Genomic DNA, 18,452 nt, shown 5'->3' with positions numbered 1-18,452 from the left:
GAGATGAGGATTCTTCTAAAAATAAAAGCAATATGCGGTATTTAGGAATTTTGGGAAATTGAACCCTAACTTACTGGATTTTGATTTTTTATTTGACCTAAACAACCAAATATCCTTCTCAACATGCATGAGTTTTAAAAGTCAAAAGATTAAAAATGCTGCGCCCTAACTCACTGGGTGTGACATTTTATTTATTTGAAATAAGAGTGTTTTATTATTCAATTTATTCAAGTTAAAAGAATCGTATTTTAAAATCTTTTCAAATTTTCGACACTAAGACATTAAACAATCAATTAGGTACCAATTTTGGGCGTTACGAGGGTGCTAACAATTCCTCGTGCGTAACCGACTCCCGAACCTGTTTTCTCAAAATTTGCAGACCAAAATCATTTTCAGGGTGAGCCGATCACACCTCAATAAATGATCGGTGGCGACTCCCATTTTCATTTTCAAAGTCGACAACTAAATTTTTGAGTAAAAAATTAATATTCTTAAATTGATTTATCACCAACTTGATACTCAATTTAAAATTCAAATATATGTATATATAGTTTCAGGTTCAAGTTCTTACAAATCATGGCTTTAGTATTCATAGTTGTTAATTTAGACTGGGAAATAAAAATGAAAGTTTTTTGATAAACTAGTATTGTTAGTACAACAATCAAATTAGCGAGGTGAGAAATTTGAAATTGTGACCTCATTAACCGAAAAGACTCCATCATCTGAAATAGGTTCAGCTGGTTTTGTAATTGCACGCCCAACGGAAAATGCTGGTTCAGATGGACAAAGAAGTGTTATGGTACTATCACTTGCCAACATGAAAATCACAGATGACATGGTTGGTCTATCTGCCGGGTCTTCTTGCACACATAATAGCCCGATATGAATGCATTTAAGCACCTCAGAAGCCACACATGAAGGAACAAGGACCTGATCTATTAGCTCCATTCCTTCGCCCTTGGACCATAATTTCCATGCCTACAATTGTAGCTTAAAATTATTCGTAGAATGGTTAAAACATTTAATCTATAGTTTGAGGACAAAAGGCAGGATAAAGAACATACAAAAGTCAACAAGCTTTCACCATGCTCTAAATGATGAAAACCATTGTTCTTTTGTCCACTAATAATCTCCAACAAAAGGACTCCAAAACTGAAAACATCAGATTTGATAGAAAAGAGTCCTTCCATAGCATATTCTGGTGCCATATATCCACTATTTTAATTCATAAGAAATAAAGAGACAATTTATTAAAATAAAATTAGATGATATCATAGAAAATTTTATAAACAAAGAAAATAATTAAATAAAAATATTCCCATAAGCCTCTCACTGTAAAGGAATGTGTCATGAAAATATGCGTACTTACTATGTTCCAACGACTCAATTGGTATTTGCTTCGTTTTTATCTTCAAAAATTCTTGCCATACCAAAATCAGAAATTTTTGGATTCATCTCATGATCGAGTAGAACATTACTTGCTTTAAGGTCTCTATGTATAATTTTTAGACGAGAATCTTCATGTAGATATAAAATACCTCGAGCAATTCCTTTAATAATGTTGAATCGTTTCTGCCAATCTAGTTGAGCAGCTAATTTCGAATCTGATATAAATGTGGAAAAAAAGAATAAAAAATAAACAAATGAGTACATTTTCATTAATTGTTTCATGTTTTTTTTCTTATTAGTTAAAGGTTCAAGCATCAAACCGAATAGGAAAACGTCCAGGCTTTTGTTGGGCATGAATTCATATACAAGCAACTTCTCATTTTTCTCTAAGCAACATCCTAAGAGCCTCACAAGATTTCTATGTTGTAGTTTAGCAATTAACATGATTTCATTCTTGAATTCAACAAGCCCTTGACTGGAAGTTTCTGACAGCCTTTTAACTGCAATTTCTTTACCATCTGCTAATGTTCCCTGGAAGAATTCATTCATTTACATAGCATATCAAAATTCAAATGCAGGAGTATTCACATACTTAATTCGCATACATCAGTTCTAAAGCCAACTCACATAAAAGTTTCAAGTTATATAATTACTTTGTATACAGGACCAAATCCACCCTGTCCCAGCTTATTTTCATCAAAAAAGTGATTTGTAGCTGCATGTAATGTTAACATTAATGGGAGACAACATTAATGGCAAACAATACAAAGTGGTGCAAGTTTAGCACCCTAAAGTTGACTTTGAAAAAGTGGCATGGGATAATTTTTTTTGGTCCTTGAGATAATGGGCTATTTATTGTTTGGTCCTTAAACCTCAACTATAAATAGGCCTTCTCATTTCTCATTTCAATTCATCCCAACCAATCTTTCTCTCTTAGTTTTCTCTCTTCTCCCATTTGAGAATTCTTAAGGAATTCTATTTGTTTGTAATACTTTGGAGATAGTAAAGTTATCATCTGGTGTTAGTGCCCGAGGACGTAGGTATAATTTACCGAACCTCGTTAAAACTCTTGTGTTCTTTCTTGTCCTATTTTCTTTCAATATTTGAGGGTATAATAGTAGTATTTAATTGTGCTATTAAATTACTATAGAAGGGATATTCTGTCTAAGGAAAGACTTGGTATTTAAGAGATCCATGTGATCCACCTCTCTTTCCTGGGAATTGAACTTTGTGTGATTTTTTAGTACAATAATTTACACGCTTCCGACCCTATTGGAACAACAAGTGGTATCAAGAGCCGAAGGTTAATCGTAGTATGCTCTGTGGTTGCAGTTTAAACTGATCTTCCACATCAGAAAAGATTTCCTTAGGTATATTGAAAGATTATGGAGAAAACGGTCGGTGTAGGAGCTTCAACATCATCCATGTGGACAAGACCGACAATTGCAAATGCAAGATTGGCCGTGGAGATCTTTGATGGCACGGGCCATTTTGGTATGTGGCAAAGTGAGGTTCTAGATGCCCTTTTTCAGCAGGGTCTAGACATTGCCATTGATGAAGAGAAACCAGATGATGTACAGGAGAAAGATTGGAAGGCGATCAATCGGTTGGCATGTGGCACAATTCGATCATGCCTTTCTCGAGAGCAGAGGTATGCTTTTTCAAAGGAGACTTCTGCAAATAAGTTGTGGGTGGCACTTGAAGAAAATTTTTTGAAGAAAAACAGTCAAAATAAGCTCCACTTTAAGAAAAGACTGTTTCGCTTCACATACGTCCCAAGTACCACAATGAATGATCACATCACCAAATTTAATCAGTTAGTCACTGATTTGCTGAATATGGATGAGACATTCAAAGATGAAGATTTGGCTTTGATGCTGTTGGGGTCACTTCCTGAGGAGTTTGAGTTCCTAGAAACTACTCTACTTCATGGCAGGAGTGATATATCTCTGAGCGAAGTCTGTGCGGCCTTATACAGTTATGAACAGAGAAAGAAGGACAAACAGAAAAACTCAATCAGAGATACAGAAGCTTTAGTAGTCCGAGGTCGTTCATACACTCGGAAGAAAACTCAAAAGGGGAGATCAAAGTCAAAGTCCAGACTCGGGAAAGATGAATGTGCCTTTTGTCATGAGAAAGGCCACTGGAAGAAAAATTGTCCAAAGCTGAAGAATAAGGGAAAAGCTGCTGTAGATGCTTGTGTTGCAAAGCATGATACTAGTGACTCTGAACTATCACTGGTTGCATCATCATCGTCGTTCCATTCAGATGAGTGGATATTGGATTCGGGTTGTACCTTTCATATGTCCCCTAACCGGGAGTGGTTCTCTGATTTAGTAGAACTAAATGGTGGAGTTGTTTATATGGGCAATGACAATGCCTATAAAACTGTTGGGATAGGTTCAATCCAATTAAAGAATCAAGATGGATCAACCAGAGTTCTGACTGATGTTCGGTACGTGCCCAGTTTGAAGAAAAATCTCATCTCATTGGGAGCCTTGGAATCCAATGGTTCAGTTGTTACTATGAGAGATGGGATTTTGAAAGTGACATCTGGCGCACTTGTGATATTGAAGGGCATCAGGAAAAATAACTTGTATTACTACCAAGGTAGTACAGTTATTGGAGCAGTCGCTACAGCTTCCGGTAACAAAGAATTGGACTCAATGCAGTTGTGGCATATGAAGTTGGGACATGCCAGCGAAAAATCCTTGCAAATTCTGGCAAAGCAAGGATTGTTGAAAGGTGCAAAGGCTTGCAAATTAAAATTTTGTGAGCACTGTGTTCTGGGAAAGCAAAAGAGAGTGAAATTCGGCACTGCTATCCATAATACAAAAGGTATTTTGGAATATATTCACTCAGATGTGTGGGGGCCTTCCAAAACACCTTCGTTGGGAGGAAAACACTACTTTGTTACTTTTGTTGATGACTTTTCCAGAAGAGTTTGGGTGTATACCATGAAAACTAAAGATGAAGTGCTTGGAGTTTTTCTTAAATGGAAAACTATGATCGAAAACCAGACTGGCAAGAAAATTAGGCGGCTTAGGACGGACAATGGAGGGGAATATAAAAGTGATCCGTTCTTCGATGTGTGCCAAGAGTATGGTATTGTTCGACACTTCACAGTTAGGGATACACCACAACAGAATGGAGTGGCAGAGCGTATGAATCGAACATTGCTGGAGAAAGTTCGATGTATGTTGTCCAATGCTGGGTTGGGCAAGCAATTTTGGGCTGAGGCTGTGACATACGCTGGCCATCTTGTTAATCGTTTGCCATCATCTGCATTAGAAAGAAAAACTCCTATGGAGGTATGGTCTGGAAAACCGGCTACAGATTATGATTCCTTACATGTGTTTGGAACCACTGCATATTACCATGTGAAGGAGTCAAAGTTAGATCCGAGGGCAAAGAAAGCTCTCTTTATGGGAATCACTTCTGGAGTGAAGGGATTTCGTCTTTGGTGCTTAAGCACAAAGAAAATGATCTGTAGCAGAGATGTTACCTTTGATGAATCTGCCACATTGAAAAAGGTAGCAGATAAAGATATTCAGACGAGCAATACTCCACAGCAGGTGGAGTGTACTCCAAAACAGGTGGAGTTTGAGCAGATGGGGATTTGCCCAGTTAATAAGTCTAATTCTCCAGCCACAATGGAGGAATTAGAGGTTGAAGAGGTTCTGACCCAAGAACCACTAAGTACACCAGAACCAGTTGCAGTTGCAAGGCCACGGAGAGAAATTCGTAAACCTGCTCGATTTACTGATATGGTGGCCTACGCCCTTCCCGTTGTTGATGATATTCCTATCACTTATCAAGAAGCAATGCAAAGCTTAGAAAGTGATAAATGGAAAAGCGCCATGGATGAAGAAATGCAGTCTCTCCGGAAGAACAATACTTGGGAGTTGGCGCAATTACCGAAAGGTAAAAGGGCAATCGGATGCAAGTGGGTATTTGCAAAGAAAGATGGATCTCCTAGCAAGAAGGATATTCGCTACAAGGCAAGATTGGTAGCTAAAGGCTACGCTCAGAAGGAGGGAATTGACTACAATGATGTATTTTCCCCTGTTGTGAAGCATTCCTCCATTAGAATTTTGTTGGCCTTGGTAGCACAGTTGAATTTGGAGCTAGCTCAACTTGATGTTAAGACAGCTTTCTTGCATGGTGAGTTAGAAGAGGAGATCTATATGACTCAGCCCGAAGGATACACAGATGCTGGTGGTAGAAATTGGGTTTGTAAGCTGAACAAATCGCTATATGGATTGAAGCAATCCCCGAGGCAGTGGTACAAGCGATTTGATAGCTTTATGAGAAGGCAGAAGTACACAAGAAGCAAATATGACAATTGTGTATATTTGCAGAAGCTGCATGACGGATCTTTCATTTATCTACTCTTGTATGTTGATGATATGTTAATCGCTTCGAAGAGCCAAAATGAGATAGATAAGCTGAAGGCTCAGTTGAATCAAAGGTTCGAGATGAAAGATCTAGGTGAGGCCAAGAAGATTCTCGGCATGGAGATAAGTAGAGATAGACCGAGAGGCAAGCTCTGTTTAAATCAGAAACAATATCTGAAAAAGGTATTGCAATGTTTTGGTGTAAATGAAAACACAAAACATGTAAGTACCCCACTTGCTTCTCATTTGAAACTTAGTGCTCAATTATCTCCGAAAACTGAAGAAGAAAGAGAATATATGGCAAAAGTCCCATATGCTAATGCAGTTGGGAGTTTGATGTATGCGATGGTGTGTACGAGGCCTGACATTTCACAAGCTGTTGGAGTTGTGAGCAGGTATATGCATGATCCTGGAAAAGGACATTGGCAAGCTGTGAAATGGATTCTACGGTATCTTCGAAAAACCGTAGATGTTGGTTTAATTTTTGAACAGGATGAAGCACTTGGTCAGTTTGTAGTTGGATATGTTGATTCCGACTTTGCTGGTGATTTAGATAAACGTCGTTCAACTACGGGGTATCTGTTTACTCTTGCGAAAGCCCCAGTGAGTTGGAAGTCTACCTTACAGTCTACAGTAGCTGTGTCTACTACAGAGGCAGAATATATGGCAGTTACAGAAGCTGTTAAGGAGGCTATTTGGCTTAATGGATTGTTGAAAGACTTAGGAGTTGTTCAAAGTCACATAAGTTTATATTGTGACAGTCAGAGCGCTATTCATTTAGCGAAAAATCAAGTCTATCATTCAAGAACCAAGCATATCGACGTAAGATATCACTTTGTGCGGGAAGTCTTTGAAAAAGGAAAAATTCTACTTCAGAAGATTCCGACAGCAGATAATCCCGCAGATATGATGACCAAGGTGGTAACAACAATCAAGTTTAATCATTGTTTGAACTTGATTAACATCCTGAGAATTTGAGCACCTTCAGGTGTATGGCGCTCGAGAGTGCATTTGTAGGCACTACAAAAGATAGCTTTATCGAATTTGGGGAGTTGAAGGAAGTGTGTGAAGATGTGATTATCCTAATCAAATCTTCAAGGTGGAGATTGTTAACATTAATGGGAGACAACATTAATGGCAAACAATACAAAGTGGTGCAAGTTTAGCACCCTAAAGTTGACTTTGAAAAAGTGGCATGGGATAATTTTTTTTGGTCCTTGAGATAATGGGCTATTTATTGTTTGGTCCTTAAACCTCAACTATAAATAGGCCTTCTCATTTCTCATTTCAATTTATCCCAACCAATCTTTCTTTCTTAGTTTTCTCTCTTCTCCCATTTGAGAATTCTTAAGGAATTCTATTTGTTTGTAATACTTTGGAGATAGTAAAGTTATCATCTGGTGTTAGTGCCCGAGGACGTAGGTATAATTTACCGAACCTCGTTAAAACTCTTGTGTTCTTTCTTGTCCTATTTTTCTTTCAATATTTGAGGGTATAATAGTAGTATTTAATTGTGCTATTAAATTACTATAGAAGGGATATTCTGTCTAAGGAAAGACTTGGTATTTAAGAGATCCATGTGATCCACCTCTCTTTCCTGGGAATTGAACTTTGTGTGATTTTTTAGTACAATAATTTACATGCTTCCGACCCTATTGGAACAACATGTAAAACATCCAACCGTATAGAAGGAAACTCCTGAGATCTCTCCCCATTTTCTCCGTTAAAAGTTTCCCTTGAGTGCTCATTTACCAAGCCAAGTAATTGAACTTCTTGGCTGTTTTCTTCGTCTGTAATAAAATCATAATATGATCAGCATAAGAATATAAAAAGAAGTTATAATACTTGCCAGAAAGATCACTCCGATGTGTACCTCTACTGTTTCTCCTCCTCCAGATGAAGAAAGCAGAGATAAAAACCACAGCCAGCCCAAAAATTGCTGATAAACTTGCAACAAGTACTGGAATCCGGTTTGATTTGTTTTGTTTCTCTTCTTCTAATTAAATAAGAGCAGAATTAGATATTCTCAATTCAGGTCATTCTAATCCTCATGAAAACAGGGGCTTGTTCTTTACCTATATATTAATTTACAAATTACCGACCAAAAAGAAAAAAGAAAAGAGAATGTAGTGAATCTTGTTTTCTTTTTTTCATGAACTATAAAAAAGGAAAAAGGAAAGAATCAAATTTATCAATTAACAGTGAGGATAAACCTGGTGCTGGAGGAGGTTGAGGTGAAACTGCCGCTAGATTATAGAAGGGGTAAGTTTCATATCTGACGTTGCAGCTAGGACTCAACACGCTTACGCCTTGACATCCATTTGGAAGATTTTCTCGTGCTCCTTGCAGATATCTACTGCAACCACTGCCTGATAAGTCCGGTGTACACTGGGCGAGCGTGTACAGTGTTTGAAAACTTGAAAGTTTGGTCTCTCTTGTCGCAAATTTTTTAGAACCTGCGAGTTTATTTTCCGTTTGGGTTGTTATTGTTAACATTAATGGAAGACAATTAATAATGGTTGCCATTAACATTAATGGGAGACAATCAATAATGACAACCACCAACTTTGGAAAAGTGGCAAGGGATAAATTTTTTTTGGTCCTTGAGATAATGGGCTATTTATTGTTTGGTCCTTGAACCTCAACTATAAATAGGCCTTCTCATTTCTCATTTCAATTCATCCCAACCAATCTTTCTCTCTTAGTTTTCTCTCTTCTCCCATTTGAGAATTCTTAAGGAATTCTATTTGTTTGTAATACTTTGGAGATAGTAAAGTTATCATCTGGTGTTAGTGCCCGAGGACGTATGTATAATTTACCGAACCTCGTTAAATCTCTTGTGTTCTTTCTTGTCCTATTTTTCTTTCAATATTTGAGGGTATAATAGTAGTATTTAATTGTGCTATTAAATTACTATAGAAGGGATATTCTGTATAAGGAAAGACTTGGTATTTAAGATATCCATGTGATCCACCTCTCTTCCCTGGGAATTGAACTTTGTGTGATTTTTTAGTACAATAATTTACACGCTTCCGACCCTATTGGAACAACAAGTGGTATCAGAGCCGAAGGTTAACCGTAGTATGCTCTGTGGTTGCAGTTTAAACTGATCTTCCACATCAGAAAAGATTTCCTTAGGTATATTGAAAGATTATGGAGAAAACGGTCGGTGTAGGAGCTTCAACATCGTCCATGTGGACAAGACCGACAATTGCAAATGCAAGACTGGCTGTGGAGATCTTTGATGGCACGGGCCATTTTGGTATGTGGCAAAGTGAGGTTCTAGATGCCCTTTTTCAGCAGGGTCTAGACATTGCCATTGATGAAGAGAAACCAGATGATGTACAGGAGAAAGATTGGAAGGCGATCAATCGGTTGGCATGTGGCACAATTCGATCATGCCTTTCTCGAGAGCAGAGGTATGCTTTTTCAAAGGAGACTTCTGCAAATAAGTTGTGGGTGGCACTTGAAGAAAAATTTTTGAAGAAAAACAGTCAAAATAAGCTCCACTTGAAGAAAAGACTGTTTCGCTTCACATACGTCCCAAGTACCACAATGAATGATCACATCACCAAATTTAATCAGTTAGTCACTGATTTGCTGAATATGGATGAGACATTCAAAGATGAAGATTTGGCTTTGATGCTATTGGGGTCACTTCCTGAGGAGTTTGAGTTCCTAGAAACTACTCTACTTCATGGCAGGAGTGATATATCTCTGAGCGAAGTCTGTGCGGCCTTATACAGTTATGAACAGAGAAAGAAGGACAAACAGAAAAACTCAATCAGAGATACAGAAGCTTTAGTAGTCTGAGGTCATTCATACACTCGGAAGAAAACTCAAAAGGGGAGATCAAAGTCAAAGTCCAGACTCGGGAAAGATGAATGTGCTTTTTGTCATGAGAAAGGCCACTGGAAGAAAAATTGTCCAAAGCTGAAGAATAAGGGAAAAGCTGCTGTAGATGCTTGTGTTGCTAAGCATGATACTAGTGACTCTGAACTATCACTGGTTGCATCATCATCGTTGTTCCATTCAGATGAGTGGATATTGGATTCGGGTTGTACCTATCATATGTCCCCTAACCGGGGGTGGTTCTCTGATTTAGTAGAACTAAATGGAGGAGTTGTTTATATGGGCAATGACAATGCCTGTAAAACTGTTGGGATAGGTTCAATCCAATTAAAGAATAAAGATGGATCAACCAGAGTTCTGACTGATGTTCGGTACGTGCCCAGTTTGAAGAAAAATCTCATCTCATTGGGAGCCTTGGAATCCAATGGTTCAGTTGTTACTATGAGAGATGGGGTTTTGAAAGTGACATCTGGCGCACTTGTGATATTGAAGGGCATCAGGAAAAATAACTTGTATTACTACCAAGGTAGTACAGTTATTGGAGCAGTCGCTGCAGCTTCCGGCAACAAAGAATTGGACTCAATACAGTTGTGGCATATGAAGTTGGGACATGCCAGTGAAAAATCCTTGCAAATTCTGGCAAAGCAAGGATTGTTGAAAGGTGCAAAGGCTTGCAAATTAAAATTTTGCGAGCATTGTGTTCTGGGAAAGCAAAAGAGAGTGAAATTCGGTACTGCTATCCATAATACAAAAGGTATTTTGGAATATGTTCACTCAGATGTGTGGGGGCCTTCCAAGACACCTTCATTGGGAGGAAAACACTACTTTGTTACTTTTGTTGATGACTTTTCCAGAAGAGTTTGGGTGTATACCATGAGAACTAAGGATGAAGTGCTTAGAGTTTTTCTTAAATGGAAAACTATGATCGAAAACCAGACTGGCAAGAAAATCAAGCGGCTTAGGACGGACAATGGAGGGGAATATAAAAGTGATCCGTTCTTCGATGTGTGCCAAGAGTATGGTATTGTTCGACACTTCACAGTTATGGATACACCACAGCAGAATGGATTGGCAGAGCGTATGAATCGAACATTGCTGGAGAAAGTTCGATGTATGTTGTCCAATGCTGGGTTGGGCAAGCAATTTTGGGCTGAGGCTGTGACATACGCTGGCCATCTTGTTAATCGTTTGCCATCATCTGCATTAGAAAGAAAAACTCCTGTGGAGGTATGGTCTGGAAAACCGGCTACAGATTATGATTCCTTACATGTGTTTGGAACCACTGCATATTACCATGTGAAGGAGTCAAAGTTAGATCCGAGGGCAAAGAGAGCTCTCTTTATGGGAATCACTTCTGGAGTGAAGGGATTTCGTCTTTGGTGCTTAAGCACAAAGAAAATGATCTGTAGCAGAGATGTTACCTTTGATGAATCTGCCACATTGAAAAATGTAGCAGATAAAGATATTCAGACGAGCAATACTCCACAGCAGGTGGAGTGTACTCCAAAATAGGTGGAGTTTGAGCAGATGGGGATTTGCCCAGTTAATAAGTCTAATTCTCCAGCCACAATGGAGGAATTAGAGGTTGAAGAGGTTCTGACCCAAGAACCACTAAGTACACCAGAACCAGTTGCAGTTGCAAGGCCACGGAGAGAAATTCGTAAACCTGCTCGATTTACTGATATGGTGGCCTACGCCCTTCCCGTTGTTGATGATATTCCTATCACTTATCAAGAAGCAATGCAAAGCTTAGAAAGTGATAAATGGAAAAACGCCATGGATGAAGAAATGCAGTCTCTCCGGAAGAACAATACTTGGGAGTTGGCGCAATTACCGAAAGGTAAAAGGGAAATCGGATGCAAGTGGGTATTCGTAAAGAAAGATGGATCTCCTAGCAAGAAGGATATTCGCTACAAGGCAAGATTAGTAGCTAAAGGCTACACTCAGAAGGAGGGAATTGACTACAATGATGTATTTTCCCCTGTTGTGAAGTATTCCTCCATTAGAATTTTGTTGGCCTTGGTAGTACAGTTGAATTTGGAGCTAGCTCAACTTGATGTTAAGACGACTTTCTTGCATGGTGAGTTAGAAGAGGAGATCTATATGACTCAGCCCGAAGGATACACAGATGCTGGTGGTAGAAATTGGGTTTGTAAGCTGAACAAATCGCTATATGGATTGAAGCAATCCCCGAGGCAGTGGTACAAGTGATTTGATAGCTTTATGAGAAGGTAGAAGTACACAAGAAGCAAATATGACAATTGTGTATATTTGCAGAAGCTGCATGACGGATCTTTCATTTATCTACTCTTGTATGTTGATGATATGTTAATCGCTTCGAAGAGCCAAAATGAGATAGATAAGCTGAAGGCTCAGTTGAATCAAGAGTTCGAGATGAAAGATCTAGGTGAGGCCAAGAAGATTCTCGGCATGGAGATAAGTAGAGATAAACCGAGAGGCAAGCTCTGTTTAAATCAGAAGCAATATCTGAAAAAGGTATTACAATGTTTTGGTGTAAATGAAAACACAAAACATGTAAGTACCCCACTTGCTTCTCATTTGAAACTTAGTGCTCAATTATCTCCGAAGACTAAAGATGAAAGAGAATATATGGCGAAAGTCCCATATGCTAATGCAGTTGGGAGTTTGATGTATGCGATGGTGTGTACGAGGCCTGACATTTCACAAGCTGTTGGAGTTGTGAGCAGGTATATGCATGATCCTGGAAAAGGACATTGGCAAGATGTGAAATGAATTTTACGGTATCTTCGAAAAACCGTAGATGTTGGTTTAATTTTTGAACAGGATGAAGCACTTGGTCAGTTTGTAGTTGGATATGTTGATTCCGACTTTGCTGGTGATTTAGATAAACGTCGTTCAACTACGGGGTATCTGTTTACCCTTGCGAAAGCCCTAGTGAGTTGGAAGTCTACCTTACAGTCTACAGTAGCTGTGTCTACTACAGAGGCAGAATATATGGCAGTTACAGAAGCTGTTAAGGAGGCTATTTGGCTTAATGGATTGTTGAAAGACTTAGGAGTTGTTTAAAGTCACATAAGTTTATATTGTGACAGTCAAAACGCTATTCACTTAGCGAAAAATCAAGTCTATCATTCAAGAACCAAACATATCGCCGTAAGATATCACTTTGTGCGGGAAGTCTTTGAAAAAGGAAAATTTCTACTTCAGAAGTTTCCGACAGCAGATAATCCCGCAGATATGATGACCAAGGTGGTAACAACAATCAAGTTTAATCATTGTTTGAACTTGATTAATATCCTGAGAATTTGAGCACCTTCAGGTGTATGGCGCTCGAGAGCGCATTTGTAGGCACTACAAAAGATAGCTTTATCGAATTTGGGGAGTTGAAGGAAGTGTGTGAAGATGTGATTATCCTAATCAAATCTTCAAGGTGGAGATTGTTAACATTAATGGAAGACAATTAATAATGGTTGCCATTAACATTAATGGGAGACAATCAATAATGACAACCACCAACTTTGGAAAAGTGGCAAGGGATAATTTTTTTTTGGTCCTTGAGATAATGGGCTATTTATTGTTTGGTCCTTGAACCTCAACTATAAATAGGCCTTCTCATTTCTCATTTCAGTTCTGTTGACACCATTTTTTGATGAAAACGGGGTCGACTTGGATTTAAAAAAAGAATGAAAACGGGAGTCGCCACCAATCCTTTTTTGACGAGGTGTGATCGGGTCACCTCAAAAAGTGGTTGTTTTTAATAAATGATTTGATTTTATTAAAACAACGATTTTGGTCTACGAAATTCAAAAAAATGAGTTCGGGAGCCGGTTACGCACGAGGAAGGATTAGCACCCTCGATACGCCCAAAATTGGTACCTAGTTGATTAACTAGTGTCTTAGTGTCGAAAATTGAAAATTTGAAGAGTTTTAAAAAATACGATCCTCAAAAGAAAATCTGATATCGTGAATTGAAACATAAGATTCTCTTGTTCCGAAGGAATATCACATCCAGCACGTTAGGACACGATACTCTAAACCATCGAAACCAAGATCACCTTATAGTTTAATGAAACCATACTTTGAAGCTTTAAGAGGATATTTGGCTATTTAGTCAAACGAGAAATCGAAACCCAGCACGTTAGGGCACGTTTTCTCGAGTTTCCAAACGCGAAATATTGCCTTATTTAGAAAAATTTTCCTTTTGGTGTTTAGTGTCAATGCTTGACAAAACAATAACGAATACGACAAGGTGAGCAAAGTAAAATGAGTAACAACAATGCAATAGGCAAAATGAAATGACGAGGCGATTACATAAACAAAGCATACAAATGAATAAATAGAACTAACATTTTAGAAAAAGCACAAGTGTACATGGATAAATAAACAAACACCAAATAACAATGATGACAATAAATACAATTATGTAAAATATATATATATATATGCATGTATAATTTAAAGCCATAAAATAAGAAATATATATAAATTACAGAATATGAAAACATAGATAAGTATGTACATATATATAAAATCGGTAAGTATTATAAAAAATGTAAATGTGTATTTATATATTTACAAATCGTGATAATATAAAATATATGTATATGAATTATGAAATATGTGAAATATACAAAAGGCATTTTTAAGAATATAAAGAATATATATAAGTATGTATATGATATAAAATATGCATAAATATATGTAAGTATATAAGAATTAAGAAATATGAAAAATATATTTAAGTATGTATAAGTACGTATATCTACATATATATGTAAAAAATATAATATTAAAAAAGGGTATATATATATGCGTAATATATATAAATACATATATAATATAATGTTAAAATATTCACATAATATACATAATAATAATGTTGAAAACATCTATTAATAATAAATATATACTTATATGTATTAAAGATATATTCATAAATACAAAAACATATACTAATAATCACAATAGTAAGGATAAAAAATGTATACGTGACATAATGCAAAAATATATAAATGTTGTGATATCTAAAAACATATACATAAAAATGAAAGAAATATATGACGAATAATGCAAAGATATTTGTATGAGATAATGGGAAATATACGAATAGCACGATATTTACAAGTGTATACTTAATATAATTATTTAAAAAAAATGATATAAATAAATGAATACATGAAAATAATACCATATACACAAAAATACCTATATATATATGCGTAATGAAATATGTGAACAAATATTAATATTAAAGAATATATAATATATGTATATAATAGTAGAAACGAAACGAAAAATATATATATAGTTAAATATAATACAATAATAATAAAAAAACAATGATAATAATATTATATATATAACAATTAATATTAAAATTGAATTAAACAGCAAAAATATTATGAAATTTAAGGTAAAAAAAATAGATGAAAAAGGGATGAGATTGGATTAAAACCAAATCTTTGGGGCGAATTTTGAAAGAAATTAAAGGAGAATGGACTTATCAGAACGCGCGTTAAACTATGGGGGATCAAATAAGTAATTTATCCAAACACTTGAAACGACACCATTGGAAGGGGGACTAAATCGCAAAGTGTAATGGATTTCGGGGTCAATTTATAAACAACGAATAACTTGATTGCGAAATATAAAAATGCGGAAGGGCCAATTGCGCAAATAGCCCTTCCGCTCAAAAACACGCGGATCCTGCCCTGGTGCGGGTCGGGTCGACCCGCCCCACGTCCGAAACGACGTCGTTTTATCATTAAACAGGGGGACCAAAACGGTGCGTTTTGGTCCCCTATAAAAGCTAAGTTTTTTTGAAAAATTCATTTGAGACCAGGTGAGGGAAAAAAAAGAAAGAAAGAGGGAGAGGGAGGGCACGGAGCGATTTCCGGCCAAGGGGGGGTCACCGGACGGCCACCGGAGGCTCGCCGGCGTAGGCGCCGGCCACCGCACGCGGTGGCCGGAAAGGTAAATTTTTTTAATTTTTTTATATTTTTTTTGTTATTTATTCTTGGTCTTAGAATGTATAGATTTTAGGTTTATATTAATAAAAAAAGGTATAGATATGTATATAGAAATCGAAAGAAAATGTATAAAAAAGGTAACCTTTTCCGTTTGCCTTTCCTTTTTTCCCGAATGCTTGCTATCTCAGTACTGAGATCTATGTATTTTTTTAAATTCTAGCTTCTGTTTTTTTAAAATGCCAGAAAACAAACAAAAAAGAAAAAAAAACCCCCGGATACAATTTTGATTCAGGTTTTATAACCCCTTTTCATCCTATTTCCTATTGTTTCTGTTCTGTCTCTTTGCATGGGATGGGCACAATGGAGGTGACAGAGGCATGGTGGTACAGAGGAGCAGGTGGCCGACATGGTGGCATGGAGAGCTGGGCGTGGCAGACGAGGAGGCCACGCGAGGCATGCGGCGCCAGGGTTTGGGGGCATCTTTCTGCCGAAAATGTTAATGTTGTCTGGGCTGGGTTTTTAATTTTTGTTTCGGGCCATGGGCTACATTGGGCTTGTTATTTTCCTTTGTAATTGGACTGTTGTTTATCTTGTTTTAATATTCGGGCCTGGGCATAAAATTGGGCCTTACAGCTGCCCCTCTTTGCTTGTTATCGTGTAACGAGAACAGAGCAAAGACTAAGAAAGGCCAATTTTGCCCGGGCTCGCCGAGTTTTGACTTCTTTTGGTGCTTCCTTTCTTCAAGTAACCTCATTCTAGTCCACTGCGTCTTATGATTCTTCGATCTGCTCTACTGCAACTTCAGATACGCCTTGTAGCTTCAATCTACTCTGCTACGACTCCATGGGGATGAGATTTGTGTTTTTAGTCTGCTCCACTACTATTTAGGGAGATAAGACTGTGGTTTCGTCTGCTCCGCTACTGCTTAGGGAGATAAGACTGTAATCTCCGATCTATTCCACTGTCAAATACAGGGAGATAGAGTTATCAGCTTCAATGTACTCCACTGTAGTCACAGGAGGTAAAATCTGCCATCTTTGATCTTCAATCTATTCCACTGCCAAATACAGGGAGATAGAGTTATCGGCTTCAATGTACTCCACTGTAGTCAGGGAGGTAAAATCTGTGGTTTCGTCTGCTCCACTACTGCTTAGGAGATAAGACTGATGCGATCTGCTCCACTATTACTTAGGGAGATAAGATCTGTAATCTCGATCTATTCCACTGTCAATACAGGAGATAGAATTATCGCTTCAATGTATCCACTGTAGTCAGGGAGGTAAAATCTGCCATCTTTGATCTGCTTCGCTGCCCAAATACAGGAAGGCAAGATCTGCAATCTTCAATCTATTCCACTGCCTAAATTTTGGAGATAGTAAAGTTATCATCTGGTGTTAGTGCCTGAGGACGTAGGTATAATTTACCGAACCTCGTTAAAACTCTTATGTTCTTTTTGTCCTATTTTTCTTTCAATATTTGAGGGTATAATAGTATTTAATTGTGCTATTAAATTACTATAGAAGGGATATTCTGACTAAGGAAAGACTTGGTATTTAAGAGATCCATGTGATCCACCTCTCTTCCCTGGGAATTGAACTTTGTGTGATTTTTTTAGTACAATAATTTACACGCTTTCCGACCCTATTGGAACAACAGTTATATTGTTCATGTTCATAACAACTGTGGTAGCCACTAGCTGGTCGAAGAGGGGATTTTGTCCCAATTGCATTCTTAGTATTAAACAATATAATTGCAGGTTCTTCAGCCACGGCGAAAAATATATTTTCGTCCGAGTATCGTAGGAGGCACTCGTCGTACCAAACCACCGCTGCTATTTCAACAGTACAACGTCGGGAAATGTCTGTAGAGGCGAAGGTGGCACACGCTTGACAAACACTGGTAGAAAGATCCCTACGGCAGAGGAAAAGACCGTAAACCGTGTCGGGGTTTCTGCCTGAAGTTGTGTTGTAGAAACCATTACCACGACTGCCATTAGACGATAGAGAAGTTAAGAGGGTATCACGGTTGGCTTGGTAAGTGCTATTTATGAGGAAAGTGGTGGTGTTAGGAAAACGTGGTAGCGATAAGTGGGTGGCTGAGCTTCAGTTACAGGGCTAAGCACGGAAAAGACTATTAATAACAGCCACAGGGTTATGAAAACTGTGGAGCTCTGCATTTCTTTTTTTTGGCTTTACCTCATTGTTTGGATCATAAGACGAGAGAGCTCAGCTATATTATGAAATTTATGATATGGGTGCTTTTAGTAAGGATAAAGTTTTGGTCCATCGTAGAAGATTTATCTGATCCTTAATAAAAAATATGAGTCAAAGTCAATAGATTTTGGATTGTTTGCGTATATGATTTAGGCTTAGTTTGGATGGGCGGTGTATTTAGCTCCGGTGAGGTTAAAAACAGCGATGGCAGTGAGATTAATTACTGTAGCGGTGAGATTGGATGCTGTAGCGATGAAATTAGAAACAATGGTAGAGTGTGTGTTTAGATTCAAACGCACTGTAGCGGTGAGTTGAGGATAAGAAATGGCTATTAAAGATCATATTAGAATTGATATATAATAGAAGTTTTTAAAATTATTTTACTTTTTTTTAATTATTAAAATATGTGAATTTATAAATTCATTTAATAAATATTGAAATATATCTTCTAATATTTTAATAAATTATATAATTAATTTAAATTATTTATTAATATTTTTTCGAAAAAGTTATTTTTACATACTCCTTGTATGTAATTACTGGCAAGGTGTTCTTTTCTCCCAAACATCTCATACTTCAAGTGTTCAAGCAGTGGTTTTCAATTCCAATTTTGTTTTAATAATAAAAAGGAACCATTTTTATATGGTTGG

The 18,452-nt window shown here is 37.3% G+C and overlaps 1 protein-coding gene across 5 annotated transcripts in view; it reads right to left on the bottom strand.

The window, feature by feature from the left end:
• Positions 1-616: 616 nt before the first annotated feature.
• LOC107935352 (cysteine-rich receptor-like protein kinase 10) overlaps positions 617-18,452 on the bottom strand; it is a 94,215-nt gene continuing 76,379 nt past the window's right edge. For 3 of the 5 annotated variants that reach the window (XM_041102670.1, XM_041102671.1, XM_041102669.1), the window contains 2 exons: positions 1,065-1,215; positions 617-978 (listed from right to left, as the gene is read on the bottom strand). In XM_041102670.1, coding sequence (XP_040958604.1) covers positions 667-978; positions 1,065-1,215 — 463 coding nt within the window. In that variant the 3' untranslated portion in view covers positions 617-666. Of the gene's footprint in view, positions 979-1,064; positions 1,216-1,369; positions 1,605-1,709; positions 2,109-18,452 lie in introns of those variants that run through there. The other 2 variants (XM_041102672.1, XM_041102673.1) reach the window with 2 other exon arrangements.

Source organism: Gossypium hirsutum, chromosome D10, assembly GCF_007990345.1.
Source record: "Gossypium hirsutum isolate 1008001.06 chromosome D10, Gossypium_hirsutum_v2.1, whole genome shotgun sequence".
Taxonomy (NCBI): domain Eukaryota; kingdom Viridiplantae; phylum Streptophyta; class Magnoliopsida; order Malvales; family Malvaceae; genus Gossypium; species Gossypium hirsutum.
Note: the sequence above shows the minus strand (reverse complement) of the source record. Positions and strands in the feature narration are given on the sequence as shown.